Source organism: Leopardus geoffroyi, chromosome D1 (assembly GCF_018350155.1).
Source record: "Leopardus geoffroyi isolate Oge1 chromosome D1, O.geoffroyi_Oge1_pat1.0, whole genome shotgun sequence".
Lineage (NCBI taxonomy): Eukaryota > Metazoa > Chordata > Mammalia > Carnivora > Felidae > Leopardus > Leopardus geoffroyi.
The window spans coordinates 44,698,797-44,716,389 of record NC_059329.1 but is presented as its reverse complement, the minus strand read 5'-3'; the positions used below and the strand labels follow the sequence as shown (position 1 = coordinate 44,716,389).

Sequence of the window (17,593 nt, the reverse complement as noted above, 5' to 3'; positions counted from 1 at the left end):
TTCCCCACTTGGGATGTTGAAAGGCTGAGGCTTAAATAAAGCTTAAATAAAGTAAACCATGCCATAGAAAAGTGCAAGGGTTTAGACATGGAGAGCTTACACAGTAAGGGTTATCTATCCCGTTATCTCCACCTCACAGACCAGCAAACTGAAACACAGGTGGGTTTAAGAAAACTGCCTAAGGCTTTGTTGCTCCTATGAGGCACAGCCAGAAAGCTTATCCAGGCACTAAGCACCAAAGTCAATGTCTCGCTTGTGCTTGGCTGCGCAGCTAAACTTTATTTTCCTTTGTGGATGGCGGGGTCTCCACACATACAACACATGTTGTTCTCCTGGAAATGTCTTTGGGGAGGTTAGCCAGAGTTCCCATCCTCTGCGAGCTCAATTTGCCACCAGACTTTGATGATATGTTCTATTAGCACGAATGTAAACAAGTTTTAGATTATGAAACTTGTTTTTTGTACAGCTTAAGAGTTTAATTCCATGGCTTGAAGAATCATGGTATTCCATGCAGTCACCATTTTTAATAAATTCTGCCACTGTGGATGAGGTAGTGATCCCTGTCATATAGAAACAGAAAGGCACCTGGGTGGCTCAGTCGGTTAAGTGGCTGACTTCAGCTCAGGTCAGATCTCAGTTTGTGAGTTTGAGCCCTGCATCGGGGTCTGTGCTGACAGTGTGGAGCCTGCTTTGGATCCTCTGTCCCCCCACTTCTCTTTCCCTATCAAAACTAAACATTAAAAAAACACAACAAAATACCTTATTTCTTTTCTCTATGGCCTCTGGTTCATCAAACATCCAGGGAATAATTTTAGGGTTAACTAGTCATTATTTGTCCTTATCATAAGGGTTCATAGTTTTTTTTAGTTGAAATACACTCAAATTCTTATTTTTTAAGTACTTACATAAGTAATAACATGAGTCTAACTGACGGGGCCAATGATGAAAACTGCTAAGCACACATATATGTCACCTAAACACTGATTAAAAACTTAAAAAAAATTTAATAATTTCCATATTTTCTTGATTTTTACAATTGAAAAATAAATGTGTTCTCACAAAGAGTTTTAAAAATATAGCATGTTTGAATTACAAATGATTAACAAAATCCTGCATTTTGTTCCTGCATAAAGTAGGCCAGAAGTCAATGGGAAGGTATATTCAAATCAAAGGCAGTTTTCTAAAGGCAAAAATCTTCATAGGAATTGATTTGTAATCTTCTGCAATTACTGCTATAAACGTCTCCATCTGTGATACACCAATCCCCTCTCATGACCGATGGAAGTCAGTAGGAATTGCTGGGAGGCATAGCCTACAATTTAGGAATTGGTGTGGCTGCCACTGCTATGCTTTCAATTGCACACTCATCGGTTCCTCTGCGGATCCGGAAGTAACCATCTTCGCCCCAGCCAATGCCCCAGCTGTTTTTAACAATCCAGTAATCCATCCCAGACACTGGGTCAGTGCCATAGCCCACCAGCAAGACGGCATGATTAGTCAGCTCAAAGGGGTTGAAAGGGTCTCTCAGACCAGTGTGGTAGTAGATCCCCTTGCGGTAGTGGAGGAAGTCATTGTAGACTTCAAAAGCAACTGCCATGGGCCCATGGTGGACCAGTTCAAGCTTCATCAGGGCTTCGTTGCAGCCTCCATAGAAACCTCCCACATAGTGGTACTCGGAGGAGTAGTAACGGACGCAGTCCTCCTTTGGTTTGCATGGAGAGTCTGTGCCTGTGTAGGGGAAGCATGCCTCTTCCACCAGCCCAAAATCTTGGGCATATTTTCCTGCAATGAGGTAGGGGAAGCCACCATCACAGCCTGAGGATGAATAACACACATTAGAAAGAGGCAGAGGAGAAAGTGTCCCATTTCCTATTTTTCCTTTTCTACTCCATTAATTTTTTGTTACCCCCAAGAGTTGTTCTTAGTTTAAATGTTACTTCATTCATCCATTAGCCACATAAGCTAACTATCCTCTCATCCCCGTATAATTAACAGACATTTATTTGGCACCTGACATGGAAGGTAGCTATAATAGCACAGTGGTTGAGTGGGGAGGCTCTGAAGCCTGACTATGTAGTGAAGTTCAGATCCAAAACTGTGAAGAATTTAACTTCTCCATATCTCTGTTTACTTATCTGTAAAATATAGATAGGAATAGTACCTTCCTCGTAGCACTGGTTACTACATGTAAAAGCAATAAAAGTTGGCTATTATTACCATCATTGTTAAATAGCCAGACACCACAATGTGGCTCTTCCTGAAGGAAGTCTTCTCTGACTACCTACTGCAAAAAAAGTCTAAATCAGGTCCCCATCACCTGCCTCCAGTCCTTACCTTATTATAAACATCCATTAACGTGTATTTTTTCTTCACCATTCTTTTCATTACTTAATTTCTACCTTCCTCACTTAAGTGTAAGGTTCATGAGGATAAAGGGCTGTCTTGATACTTACAGTTCTCAGGGCTTAGAAGTTACAATGTTGGGGTTTAATAAGTATTTCAAAAAGAACAAGAGGCTCAATGACAAATAATCATTCCTGGCAGTTTCACTCTCTACTGGCCCAATCTGGTGTTGACAGAAAACTTTAACCTGAGAATGTTTCACTGTCAATCAGTTGCAGCTGGGCTTTCTACATAGATTACCCATGCCCTGTTCTGAAAGCCCACTTTCAGAATTTTAGTTTCCTCCTAGAGAGAAACCAGTGTTAGTATGGTTTTAATACAAATTACATTTTGGGGTGAGACTTTAGTTGGAACTGAAACTTTACGGTTTAGAAGCGGTGTGGCCTTCAAAATATTACAGAACAACTTTGTGTCTGTCCTGTTTATAAACAGGGATATCTACTTCTCAAGGTTTCGAGCATTGTTAGATAATGTCCATAAAAGGCTCCTAAGAGCTAGTGCTCATTCAGTACATAGTAACTAGTGACATTTTGCTGAATGGTGCAGTGAATTCCATGAGAATCACTCATGAATAAGTGATAGGGCCAGAACTTGCACCTAGGTGCTCTGACTACAGACCGTGTGCTCTCTACTACACTATCCTTTTACCTTTGCCAACAATGGCCTACCACTCCCAGGTAAAAAGGGCTTGAAATACATCACTTACCTTGAGCGTACTGGCTGCAAGAGACAACCTCCTGAGGGCTCAAGATTGGGGTCTGAGTATTGTTGGTTAATATACGAATTCTTGCTTCTAGCATACCCATGGAAGCAAATGAGTAGCAGCTGCCACAAGATGCTGGTGATGGAAAAGCAAGATATATAACCCAAGAGAACTTTGAAGCACTTACAAGAAACACAGAAATATGTGAGTGGAGAGATACAATTAACATATTTATATTGTGTGTTGCTGTTGTTGTAAGAATCAGCCCAATATAGAAGATTCAATAGACAAACACTATTAACCTTATAGACAAATGTTAAGATGTCAGCTTTCAAAAGGCCAAGGTTACTCTATGGGGCTTTCCGTGAGAATATTTTAGGAGGCAAAACAAAGCAAAACGAAACCAAAAAACTCCTCTAATCTCTGAAAAGAATTTGGTACTATTCCTGGTAATCAAGAAATAATGTATGTCTGTAGCATTCTGAGCGATTCAGTTGAGAAAAACTATGAAGGGACACATGTGAGCTGAGCTTTTAAATATCTCCAGGGCAGCATTTTCTAAAGCTACTTGTTGGGTGGAATTAACACTAAGAATGGCTCAGGTATGGGTGTATTATAGAAAGTTCAATTTAACCAGGGTCGAGGAGGCAAAATACAACAAAGTCCAAGAAAGGTAAGAGAGTAATTTTAATGACAGATATGGTATTTAAGGTGGCCAATGAGGAAGTAAAGGTATAAGGAATATGGAGGTAATGAAATTGAAAACAGACTGGTTCTAAGGGGAAAAGGGTAAGAGCAATACAGTCATGGTCCCCTGAGAAGTGTCACCCAGAGGAAAGAGGAACACGAAAAGTAGCTGGATAGAGGTAAGGGAGAAGGGAAAAGAGAACTGCTTTATTTAATACCCAGATGTCCTGGTGAAGACAAAATTAATTTATTAAGAAGCAAATGCTAGGGATATAGTTGCTCTTTCAAGAGAAGGAAAATGTTTTATTATGAGGTAATTTATATGAACAATATCATTTTTCTACATTTCTTTAACAGGTGTGAGTAAACACATAAATACATTTAAGAAAATATGGCACATGTGACAAAAATGGGATTTCAACTTGTTACATTCTAGAAAAAAATGAACATAGTTTTAATATCTCTATTACACAGCCTCTTTCACCTCTGCCACTGACACAAATTCTACATAGAGTTAGGCTTGCAACAAATCAAAAATATTGGTATAAATGTGGTTACACACAATTGATATTATTCAACGTACTAATATATTATTTACCAAATTATTTGAATGGTGAGCACTCCCTTATGCACTAAAATAAGATTAATGAATAGACAATATTACATTAAAAAAATCCATTTCACATAAAGAGTATGTTGCCTTCTCTTTAATAAACCTGAAATTAGTAAAATTTAGTAACTGCCTTCCTTAGAGAGAAAAGTATCCAAAACAACATTAGGTATTAGATTACTATCTATCGGGACACTGTTCTTCCCTTTCACCAGGTGATGTTGATTCACATTTGTCCCTGAGTACAAATGAAAGACAGGATACTCTATGCTCAGCCCCTAACATCCTACACTCCAGCTGAATTACTTATACTGTTTTCCTCAAACTGAACTGTGAATTTCCATGAGTGTACATAAGAAATGTGCCTTCTTCATCTAGCTGCCTGATGCAATCAAGAAACTCAATGCGTAGGGAATTAAAAGCAAAAGTGAATTACTGGGACCTTATGAAGATAAAAAGCTTCTGCACAGCAAAGGAAACAACCAACAAAACTAAAAGGCAACCAACGGAATGGGAAAAGATATTTGCAAATGACATATCGGACAAAGGGCTAGTATCCAAAATCTATAAAGAGCTCACCAAACTCCACACCCGAAAAACAAATAACCCAGTGAAGAAATGGGCAGAAAACATGAATAGACACTTCTCTAAAGAAGACATCCGGATGGCCAACAGGCACATGAAAAGATGTTCAACATCACTCCTTATCAGGGAAATACAAATCAAAACCACACTCAGATATCACCTCACGCCAGTCAGAGTGGCCAAAATGAACAAACCAGGAGACTATAGATGCTGGAGAGGATGTGGAGAAACGGGAACCCTCTTGCACTGTTGGTGGGAATGCAAATTGGTGCAGCCACTCTGGAAAGCAGTGTGGAGGTTCCTCAGAAAATTAAAAATAGACCTACCCTATGACCCAGCAATAGCACTGCTAGGAATTTACCCAAGGGATACAGGAATACTGATGCATAGGGGCACTTGTACCCCAATGTTGATAGCAGCACTCTCAACAATAGCCAAATTATGGAAAGAGCCTAAATGTCCATCAACTGATGAATGGATAAAGAAATTGTGGTTTATATACACAATGGAATACTACGTGGCAATGAGAAAAAATGAAATATGGCCTTTTGTAGCAACGTGGATGGAACTGGAGAGTGTGATGCTAAGTGAAATAAGCCATACAGAGAAAGACAGATACCATATGGTTTCACTCTTATGTGGATCCTGAGAAACTTAACAGAAACCCATGGGGGAGGGGAAGGAAAAAAAAAAAAAAAGAGGTTAGAGTGGGAGAGAGCCAAAGCATAAGAGACTGTTAAAAACTGAGAACAAACTGAGGGTCGATGGGGGGTGGGAGGGAGGGGAGGGTAGGTGATGAGTATTGAGGAGGGCACCTTTTGGGATGAGCACTGGGTGTTGTATGGAAACCAATTTGACAATAAATTTCATATATTAAAAAAAAAAAAAAAAAAAAAACCACCAGAGGGGGAAAAAAAAAAAAAAAAGAAACTCAATGCGTGTTTGTAGAAAGAACATTCCAGTTACTAACAAGTGGATATAGATTTACATCCAGGGGGGAAAAAGTGACTTCATTGGTAGTAGTCAACCTTTACTTGTTTCTACGCTATAAGGGAGGCAGAAACCTAGACTCTACTGTGAGTCCTCTCCAGTAGTTAAACAATACCACATGTCCTTGACTAGAGTCCATTAGAACTCTACTACCCTTTAACTGCTACCATTTCAGATGTTTCCCAAACTTCTCCCTATAAACATCTCAGATTTATCCATACCATATACTGCTTTTACTGCTAAGAGATCTCCTAAATGATGAAGATTAGGACAAACACTTGGAAGAGGATCTTGAATTGACCTGGTGTAGTACCCACTTGATAATGTGTATGTTGAAACTCAGAAAGAAGCAACGATCTGTTCAAAGTCACAAAATGAATAGATGGCAGGTGCTAGTATCTAAGCGTCTCCTAAGGCAGGTTGTGTTCTTTTCAGTTCATATGTCTGCATCTACTTGAAAGAATTTTCAAATTTTCTTTCCTGTCATCAAGTTACTAAATAGGCCAAAATTAACTTGAACATTTTGTTTTTGAAACCATCTAAATAATGCTATCCTTGGGACCCCTCTTTCAAATGATAGAGTGTCCGAGAACTAGATCAGCAACAGTAAATAGATAAAGCCAGTATTCTTTTCAAGTTACTTGTAATAAATAACATCCCAAGAATAGGGAAATGGCCTCATTTTGATCATCCAGCATTCTTGGGCCATGGGTATCCACAGAAACAATGACTCTTGGTACTAACCATTGAACCTTCATCTGACCATCTAGCACTGTGGGAGCGATAGGTCACATGTACATTCAAAGGCTCAGAATGTGCTGTTAAGAGAGAGACACTGCAGCAATGAGGTAAGGACACAACCTTCTTCAAGCCATTGACACTCCCAGAATAATGTGTCAGCTGCCAAGGAAATTAATGCCTCCTTTCAAAAAGTTAAGACTAGAATGTAGATTTTAAAAGAACCATTATTCCTTAAGACTACAAGGCAACAAAGAATTAAGGGGGTCTCACCCAGACAGAGCTTTGCAGTAATCAAATTTCCACCAACTCAAAGAGCTAATGTGATTTCCATATGGTTTAACTATGTTCGGCTGCCCCTTCCCACAGTGGAGGACACACTGAACTAGTAAGGAATCAGGAGTCTTCCCCATCCCTACTCCATGACTCAGCTGTGTGACTCTGGGCAAGTCACTGGACCTTTCTGGCACTTCCTTTTTATCTTGTATGTAAAATGAATAGCGTGGAACAATTTCAGGCCCTGTGTACAGATGGTATTTAGAACAAGACTTAAATGAACTAGGTTTTGGACATTAGAAAAACACTGCATTCCCTAACTAATGTGACCTGAGAGACACCTCCTTTCCCTTTTGAAGGTGCAATAATAAAGAGAGCACATAAGAGGGAAGAACAAAGAAAGTCCAAGCCTTCCAATTTCCTAGTTTCTCTTCCCTCTCACACTTAGACATAAATCTAGCCACACAGCTGGTGCTTAAAGCAGCCTTCAAGAGTCAAGATAAAACCTCATTTTCCTCGCAATATTCCTTTTGTCACTCACCTTGATTTGCTTTCTGAATACAGCAAAGTTGTGAATTACCTTAACTTGGGTAATTTTGAATTCTGGGTCACCTAGAACACTGGCGTTCCTAATGTTAGTGGAATTTTCCAAGTAGCCCAGTTTCCCAGAAGAAAAAATAATTTTTTCCCCAACCCAAAGTAAAGACAACCAAAAAGGAAGTCAAAAGAGGAACCTTTAAAAATTGCCCGTGTCTGTACAAATCATATTTATAGCACTTACAGAATATAGAACATGGGAGACAATGGTTTTTGCCAAGCTATGAGAAAACCAGTGTCAAAGAATTCGGCTTTAAAAACTCTAATTTCCTTCCCTTGCATTACTGTCTCATCACCAGTCAATTGTGTCTTTCTGGAAGTGAGTGGAACTTTTCTTTTTTTTTTTCCTTTTTTTTTTTTTTTTAATTTTAAAATTTTTTATGGCTTATTTTTGAGTGAGAGAGAGAGACAGACAGACAGACAGCACTAGCAGGGGAAGGGCAGAGAGAGAGAGAGAGGGAGACACAGAATCCGAAGACAGGTGAAGACAGGCTCTGAACTGTCAGCACTGAGCCAGACATGGGGCTTGAACTCATGAACCATGAGATCATGAGCTAAGCCAAAGTCGGATGCTTAACCAACTGGGCCACCCAGGAGCCCTAAACTTTTCTTTTGACCTTCTCCTATGCCCCCAGCAAATTTTAAAAACACTACAAATGCAGTTACCATATTATATTTTAATGTTTTTGGCTTGCAGATCTTGCTAAACTGCAAATCCCTAGGACAAGAGCTATATCAATTAGTCTTTATATCCTCAGCCGTTAAAAAAAAAATCATAACACATTTGATGCTCTATAAACACCCTATAATACGGCAAGAACAACCATGTGCCAGGCCCTCAATAATCAACACTTGACGTGCAGTATTTACGTAATCCTCTCAGATAAGTATAGAGCATCTCTTTGATGACAGAGTAAATTTTAAGCCTCTCTGGGCATCAGCCCTTTAATTTCACTCTCCATTCATTTCTCGATTACCTGCAAAGTTCTCTCATCCCCCATCCCTCCTTTCCAAGGAAGCCCTCCCCAGGAAAGAAAAAGTAGGGGAGAAATGTCAGGATCTCTTTCTCTAGAGCTGAAGAGTCCCAGAACAACTTGTGAAAGGAAAGACAAAGAGATGAGACCTCTGATGTCATTTGGAGTACAGGAACCTTGCTGGCTGGCTGCTCTAAGACCTGCTCAAAGCTCTGTACACTCAGAAGACTTTGCCAGGATTCAGTCAGGATGGAATTAAAGGGCTGGTGGTGAATGCTGAGAAGTCAGGCTGATTATCATGGAATTTCTAGGAAAGGGGAAGAACAATTTATTTTGGGGTGTTATTAACTTATAATCCTCTCAGAAGACACTAATCAGAATGTTTCCAGACAGCAAATACTACACCTATTTTACAGTAACAAATCAGTCGTGTGTACTATAATTATCTTCAAAATGAGCTTAGAAGCAATAAACCTGAGTATGGTATAAATGATTCTCCAAGTCACTGTTGGCTAAAATTTAGGATAACAAGATAATTTGCTATCAAGCACTATTAGAGGAAGAGTTATTCAATCTACTCATATTGTATCAAATTTCTGAAAATAATGGATAAAATGTAATTATGATGATACTTTTGGTAAAGCTGGGCTCCACAAGGTCACCACTCAGGAAGCTTGGTTAATACTTACCATGATATGTCCTGTTGACATAAAATGAATTAAAAAGGTCCTTACACAGCTCAAAAAATCTACTGTAACAGAAAAAAAAAATTAAGGATCTATTTTTCTGGGCTCATACAGTAACTAAAAACTAAGTGTTGGGGAGCAGAGGGTGGAATGTGTAGGGGCAAATGGCCAAGGCAGATTCCACCAAAGCACTTACAGAAGGAAGACCAATTTCAATTCTGTGCAGTTCTTTGTTTCTGCATGAGTCTCTCCTACTGGGGAGAGCAGATGAGCTTGTCTTACCGGTTACTGATTAATCTCATTAGCTGCCTAGAAGTACTTGGAGAAGGCTACTATAGAAATGCTGGGCTCAGCTGGAGATTATCTATTATCTCTGATCTGTCGTGGATAAAAAAGGAAGGAGTGGCCATTGGCTATATACTTTCCATTTCTTTACTAAAGTGGATCGTGCCTGTTTCATCCCTGTATCCCCAGAATCAACCTGAGAGCCTGGTATATAGTAAGTGTTCAGTATTTCAGAATGAATAAATGAAAAATCAGACTTTTTTTTTTACCTTGGTTTCTAACAGGAGTAACAAAATTGGTACCATGAACATTTCTCCAGTCCCAAGATGCTGGCAAATGTAAAAGCTTTTCATGTATTTCAGCAGTCAGTGGTGCAGGTTTGGGTCTAGGACAGAAATAATACATTTGACATCAACATATAGTCATTCCTTTGAGGATGATTTCCTAACCCTTAATTCCATGATTTCAACTACATGGCTGCCTAGAATCTACATTCAGGCCCAAGGAGCACTTGTCCTATCAATGTTTCAATTATACAACAATGTGCCCACTAGGCTACACAACTAAGTTCTATAAATGGCTTTACAAATGGCTTTCACAATTGGTTTCTTTTTCAGGGTTAGCAACTTTCTTCTATGAAAGGACCCTGGTTATGTACATCACTGAGATGCTATTTTTAGTATATTTCAATAGCTGCATTTTCTTAAACAGATTGTGACTAAGAAAGTAGACACATGGGAAGTTGAAGATGGCCTACAAAGGATACAGAGAAAATACAGGAACTACAGAGGTTTGACTGAGGAGATGGTTAGTGGTGATGGTGAGGTGGTTATAAAAGAAGTCAAGTAGCACAGAGATTAGAGATCAAGTCAAGTAGATGACTGGCTCCATAAACAACAGATGAAAATGCTTCATCATTACAGAACTGTACCTTATAGGATATGGTTGGAAAGCAAGACACAAAGAGAGGACTTGCCTGGGATGATGGATGAGGGACAGACACATTGTCCGGAAATGAGAAAACTGTTCTACAAGCTTCTCCATGTTAGCAATTTAAAACAAATAGCATTCCAGCTCTAGACACACTAGATTTCTTAGGAATTTTCCAGTCTGTGAAATGACTCCAGTGTTCCAGGTCTTCCTGCTGCTCCTTTTACCCCAGATGCCTGCTGCCTGCTGCTTAGAAGAAATCCCTTTAGAAGTTCTTCCCTAACTTCTACTTTAAAGACCACTCACACAGCAGCGTCTACCCACCAGCCGCCAACAAAAACTCACTTCTATGCTCTATCAACTCTTTAGTTAGGGCACTACTATTACACCGTGATAACATGTATCTTTCTGATTATACACTATGTGAATTTCTCATTCAGCTTGGCATTGCCATATCACACTGTTCTAACTTTTCAGTGCTTATCCGGTTTACCAGGTTCCAATTTAGTTACTGGCAAAGATTATTTCTGGGCTTCTTCATGTCTTCTGCAACTATTCCCAATCAATTCCCTCTCTCACTTCTTTTAGAGATGATGTGAGTCAATGCTAGGACACAATGGAAATGAAACAGAGGAAGAGGAAAAACAAAAACCACTCGTTAATAGCAATCATAACCTTCTGAAACTGTAAAGATTGATAGCATATTCCATAAAGAAGTATCAATTTTTCACTAAAATATTAACTAAGCCAGGACATTGCTGGAAACTCTACGTGACAAGGAGATGAACTTGATGTGATCTGTGACCATATGAAAGACTGCATTAAGAGACATGAAACATATGGGGCGCCTGGGTGACTCAGCTGGTTGAGCATTCGACTTCGGCTCAGGTCATGATCTCATGGCTTTTGAGTTCGAGCCTCACGTCGGGCTCTGTGTTGACAGTTCATAATCTAGAGCCTGCTTCAGATTCTCTGTCTCTCTCTCTCTCTGTCCCTCCTCCACTCACACTCTCTCTCAAAATAAATAAATAAACATAAAAAAAAGATTTGAAACACAGAGCAATTACAATAACACAAAGAAGTTGTAAGTTATAAAACATACAACTTAGATAATGTCAATGGAATGACCAAGGTACATAAAAAAGCTATGCACCGCGAAAATTTTAGGGCAGGAGAAAAAAACAAATCAAGAAACAAATCTTGGATATTTCTTTCAAGATTTATAAGTAAAAATTAGGTGTGAACAATTTTTGGAAGGAAATAAAGTTTCCATGATTTTGTACTGCAAGGATAAAAGATTCAATCAATCAATACATATTAATTGTCCTGTATATACTTAAGAATACACTAAGTAATTTGAAAGATTAAAAAAGGAATTGGGGGTACCTGGGTGGCTCTATCAGGCGTCTCTTTTTCTTTTTTTTTTTTTTTTTTTAAGGCTTATTTATTATTGAGAGACAGAGAGACACAGAGTGCAAGCAGGGGAGGGGTAGAGAGAGGGGGAGACACAGAATCTGAAGTAGGCTCCAGGCTCTGAGCTGTCAGCACCGATAGGTGTCTGACTCTTGATCTTGGCTCAGGTCATGATCTCATAGTTCATGAGTTCGAGCCCTGCATCAGGCTCTGCACTGATCCTGTGGAGCCTGCTTGGGATTCTGCCTCTCCCTCTCCCTCCTCCATTCATTCTCTCCTCTCTCTCTCTCTCTCAAAATAAATACACAATTTTTTTTAAAAGGAAATTGAAGTTTGGCAGCAAAATGTAATTTCTGAGCAGCTATCTTAGGTCATACTGACCTCCTACAAATGGTTTCACCACTTACTAGCTGTCTGACATTTGTGAAAGAATTTAACATCACAAAACTACAACTGACTCCTATTAAGATGCGTATAATCATACATACCTCAAACGATTACTATAAAATAATTCAAATATGGTAATGATTACCAAGTGCTTAGGACAGCTCCTATCTCTGCAAATCCTTAGTAGATTAAGCTCTCATGATAACTCCCATCATCATCATCACCCATGCCATTAAGAGGATTAAATATGATGTGGATACCTTTATTTAAGCGATTGTCTGGCACAAAGCAAGCACTCAGATGTTAACTTCCTTCTTCCTACCATGCTATAAGGCAGAGTATTTGCCTGTCAATGCACAGACAGACAAAACTAAAAGAATGTGACAACAGAAGCTCGATGATGTGAAAATGAAGAGCGAAAGCCATTTATGAGACAGGGAAGAATTACAAACATTATAGGTGCAGCACACATTTTGGGCTCTTAATCATTTGGGTCTAGATTCTTTAACTTTGGTGAAAGCTCTGACCTCAGGGAGATGACCATAACCAATACTTTTTCTATACTTTCAGCAGTTTCAATGACTCCCTGAACCTCAAGTTAAGGATCTGAGAGTTTCTATTATGTCATTGGATTCTTAGAACGAATTTATATACAAAAATGCTACTGAAAACCAGGCAGCCAGACCACAATGTCTGCTTCAGAATTTTCCATTTCACTCAATTCCATCTCCTATCTCTAAACTTCTATGGAGCCGTAGCCACAGAAGCAGCGCTTCATAAAGCTAGCCTTTCTTTAAAACAAAGGTGGTTGGGTGGAGAGACAGAAGTGCCAAACACAAAAGAGTTCCTGAGAAACATGGCCCATGGCCCATGGCAAAGGAATTGTGTCTGAGGCTCAGATGCTCAAACCTCTTTCTCTCGTGCCCCTTTGGATTTTTACTCAACAGTTCTCACTTCTTGTCTCACACACACACAATATAGCTCCTTCACTTTCTCAAACCTGGAAACAACATGTTCTCTTCCCTAATTTCCACTCACCAGAGTCTCATGGGCTGGAAATTCCTTAGAATACACTTTGAGAAATACTGTAGGCGAGTCTTTTGAGAAAGGGGCAGGATTATCAGAGAATGCTATCAGTTAGAGAGGAAAAATCTCTACCCAGAGTCATAATTGAAAAATGTCAGAGTATTAGGATTATTAGTCTGCAAATGAAAAAAATCAGAAACGCATTTTAGTTAATTAATTAGTGGCCCGTTCAAACAAAACCTGAACCAAAACTGTATAGAGGTTAATAAGGAAATAATCACTGTATTCTCTGAAAATTGGAAAATGTTTTTATGTACCAAGGAAAAATTACCTATACCCATTGACTCCTTATTGGTTTCCAGTTCTCTGCCCTTTGGTGAGATCAATTTCTCCTCAACAAGGTACAGCATCCCCGGAATAGCCTTGGTCATTTAACAAATGTTTAGGGACTATATATTCTGATAGATCCACCTATAGCTTTGAGGAAATTTTTAAAAATCTACCAAATTTCTAATATAAATTCATTTTCTTAAGGTAAGAAAAATATGCCATGGAAGTGTCACTCCTGGCTGAGGGAAGTAGAGGTACACTGATAAATAAGGAGCAATTTTCTTTTTGCTGGACCTGATAATAGGGAGTGTTGAGATTTTTACAGTGACAAATCTGACAGTTCCTGAGGCAAGATGAGGGATATCTGAAACAAAGAGTGGCATGAATGGAGTTAGCTTGACAGCAAAGTTTTCAGTAACTCTGTGTCTTATTTTCTGAAAGCAGATCAGGATACTGAATATAGGCACAAATTTAAAAGGCTTGGGTTAACCAGGTTAAGTTTATTTATTAGATAATAGGTAGTAACACAACCATAGCTGGGTACAGGAAGATGAAGCCGGTATTTTAAAGAATGTCTAAGAATTGGGACCAGGAGGAAAAGAAACCAAAGAGATGGGAGTAGAGAGACAGGAGGTGGGAGGCTGATCCATAATGCAGCAGAGAAATGACAAAACCCTAAGCTGGCATGTAGAAAATGGCCAGGGAACGATGGCGGCGGCAGATGCTGTGAAAGCAACAGCCATAAATAGGACTCAGAGCACTAGGATGTATGTGAAAAGGAGAGAGAGAGATGGTCAGAAAAAAAGATAATGTAACAAACTGGAATGAGCAACAACATGGTGGGCAAACCAGGGAGAGCAGGTTGGAGGGGACAGTGGCATTAAAATATCTTTATTAGCAATAAACAGATATGCTTTATTACCTTGGGATTCTTCGGCTGTGACCACCACCTCTCCTAATCATCTCTCTCAGGGTGAGAGTCTCATATTCCATGTATGTGGTTGCAGTCCAAGACTTCTGAATGGCATTGATTGCTTTCACAAAGTCATGGTTATATTGGTAGAGCCTATTAGAATAGCTGACAACAAAAATAAGACAGTCTCAGTTATCCTCTTTACAGATGTAATTAGACTTCATCAAAGAAGGCATCCTTATACTCTGGGCCTAAGTGGAAAGTGGAATAATATTTTAGGAAGGCAATTTTTTTTTTTTTTTTTTTTTTTTGCTTTTTTTTTGGTAATGCAACTGAACCACTTTATTCAAATCTTCAAAATAATCTTTATTTTACATTTTTAGTATAAAAATCAGTAAGTTAAATGCACCACAGTTTAAAAAAAGCCATAACACTGAATTTCCATAATAGTCAATGATAATCCAGCATCACACAAAGACAACACAAAATTTAGATAAACTGAAATTATCAGATAAAATAAAATCCAATTTCAGAAAACAAAAACCAAACTACTAGGGTTCCTGAAATACTCAATCTTAATGAAATTTCACTAGACTCAAGTCATTTTGTCTTGTATCATATTCAGAGTATGAGCCTATTAATCCAGTTCAAGAATTTTTGGGAGCCATTAGTAACCGCACCAGACACTCTAACAATAAATGTAACCAATTTTTGATCTGAAAAATCCCCTTAATTTGACTCTAACGTCATCAGGCTTCTGAAATATATCCTACTCCTTACCCGTCATATTTTAAACAAACTGTTGTTTATAGCAGTTTGTGTTAATAGCTTTTGTTCAAATAGAACTGTATTTCTGGCACCAAAGCAAATTTGAGTTTGTTCATATACGAAGACATGACCTGTAAGGAAGGTCCAAAAAGTACCCTTCACTTTTGCCTGAGGGAAAGCACATGTATACCAAGAGTCTACAACTGGAATGTCTCATATAAAATAAAAGTTCAAGTTAACAAAGATCTATGTGTAAGGATGTTTGATGAAACACTTTTATAATACTGATAGATTATAAATAACCTAAATAAATGTTCTAAGATAAAGCATTGATTAACAATGGTACTTCATTGACTATGAGTTTATTCAGTAAAAATGTACAGGAGATTATTTACTGCATGAAAATTAAAGGATATCTCACTAAAATAGAGTCTGGAGGTTTGGCAAGGGGAGCTCTCATGCCCCACCACTCTTCATCAATGGCAAATCCAACAGGAAGATAAGGATCTTGCCAGTGGATACAACTTTACTATCCCATCAGGAGGAAGAAAGGCTTACCTCCTCCCCTGGCAAGGCCCAGCCAATGGGAGAGAGCCGCAGCTCAGCCAATGAGAAGCCACTATACTTCCAACTCCCAGTTTCCTGCATGACTGTTTTGTTTATCATAACCTTCCCAGTTCCCTCCTATCCTCTATAAAAGAGCTTGCTTCCCTTGCTCTGCACACTTGTGTACGGTTTTTGCCATAGCTTGCTGGTCACAGTTGCAATTCTCTGCTATTCCCAAATAAAATCACCTTTTGCTGGTAAAATAACTGTCAGTTTTATTTTTAATGTTAACAAGTGATACGGAAGAGTATTCGCACTGTATATAAATAAAAAGGTAGGATATCAAATAAGTTTATATACAATCAACCAATTTTTGTGAAAATATACTTATAGTATAAATACATTTCTAAAATGCCAAGGGGTGCCTGGGTGACTCAGTTAAGTATCTGGCACTTAATTTAGGGTCAGGTCATGATCTCACACTTTTTGGGTTCTGTGCTGGCAGTGGAGCCTGCTTGGGATTCTCTCTTTCCCTCTCTCTGCCCCTTCCCCACGTGCTCTCTCACACTCTCTCTCTCAGAATAAATAAATTTTAAAAAGTAAAAAATAAAAGGCCAAAACTTGTTATCTCTGAGTGGCAACATAGAATCACTACCTTGCCCCACCCGCTACAAGTTTTACAATGCACCTTTATAACTCTGTAATAATAAAAAAAAGGAGATGACATCATAAACTGTATATAATGTACATATAGCATGGCAAACATTATAACATAGGAGGCAAAAAAATTTTTTTACATATGGACGTTAGGTTTACATCCTTGTTATTCAAATGTGGTTCTTGAACCCAGTATTAGCAGCCATACCTGAAAGCCCATTAGAAATGCAGATTCCAAGTATCCAATCCATACCACCAAAATCAGAAACTACATTTTAACAATATGCCCAGGTGATTCACAATAACATTAAATTTGAGAAGCACTGGTTTCCCTGATCTCAAATGCTTGGGTATGGATATGGATATGGATATAAATAAATCTAATACACAGAGAATATGCTTACAAAGCAAAAAGACTGGAGAAGTTGACTAGTCATACAATACAAACATGTATCAAACCTATGTTCCAGGTACTAGGATTACGGATAATTATTTCTACTTAAGAAGATTCTGTCACTGAAGTGTGACTCATTATTCAAGACTTCCCAATTATGCAAAGCAAGATACACCTAATTTGAGTAACACCTAGGCATGTTGTGAACTTTTCTTTCCCTTTTTATTTAGATGTTCACAGAGGAATTATTTTGACATAGTCAAAGAAACCTGGGAGCACTGAAAATAATAAGAAAAATGTGCAACTACTTTGATAATCATGTGTATACATGTTTTTATCAAAGCTCTTTCCTTCTTGCAAAGTGTGAAACCAGAGAGTTATGATTATTAAGTAGATTTGAAAACTTCTTGTATCTGGTTTCTGACAACACTAACAAAATAAAAACAAGTTACAGTTGTTTGCTTCTTTAGATACGAGGGTAAATTTTAAATTGTAAAGGTCTATTTTGAAGTGTTTTCCACTGATGGGAGTCACTGTTGACTCTCAGGTATTCAAGAAGCAGTAAGTTAGTCCTGCTTTTCTTGCTTTATCCTAGCAACACATCAGACAGGGACATGTGCACTATACTAATGACAAGGTAGGTCTTAAACACTATTATTTTCAGTGTTTAAGATCCAAGGAAATTAAAAATAATG

At 38.5% G+C, this 17,593-nt stretch overlaps 1 protein-coding gene across 1 annotated transcript in view; it reads right to left on the bottom strand.

Moving 5' to 3' along the window:
* Positions 1-984: 984 nt before the first annotated feature.
* Positions 985-17,593, bottom strand: part of CTSC (cathepsin C) — a 39,063-nt gene continuing 22,454 nt past the window's right edge. The window contains exons 4-7 of the mRNA XM_045483683.1: positions 14,543-14,698; positions 9,804-9,919; positions 3,110-3,241; positions 985-1,815 (exon numbers count right to left, since the gene is read on the bottom strand). Coding sequence (XP_045339639.1) covers positions 1,313-1,815; positions 3,110-3,241; positions 9,804-9,919; positions 14,543-14,698 — 907 coding nt within the window. The 3' untranslated portion in view covers positions 985-1,312. The remainder of the gene's footprint in view (positions 1,816-3,109; positions 3,242-9,803; positions 9,920-14,542; positions 14,699-17,593) is intronic.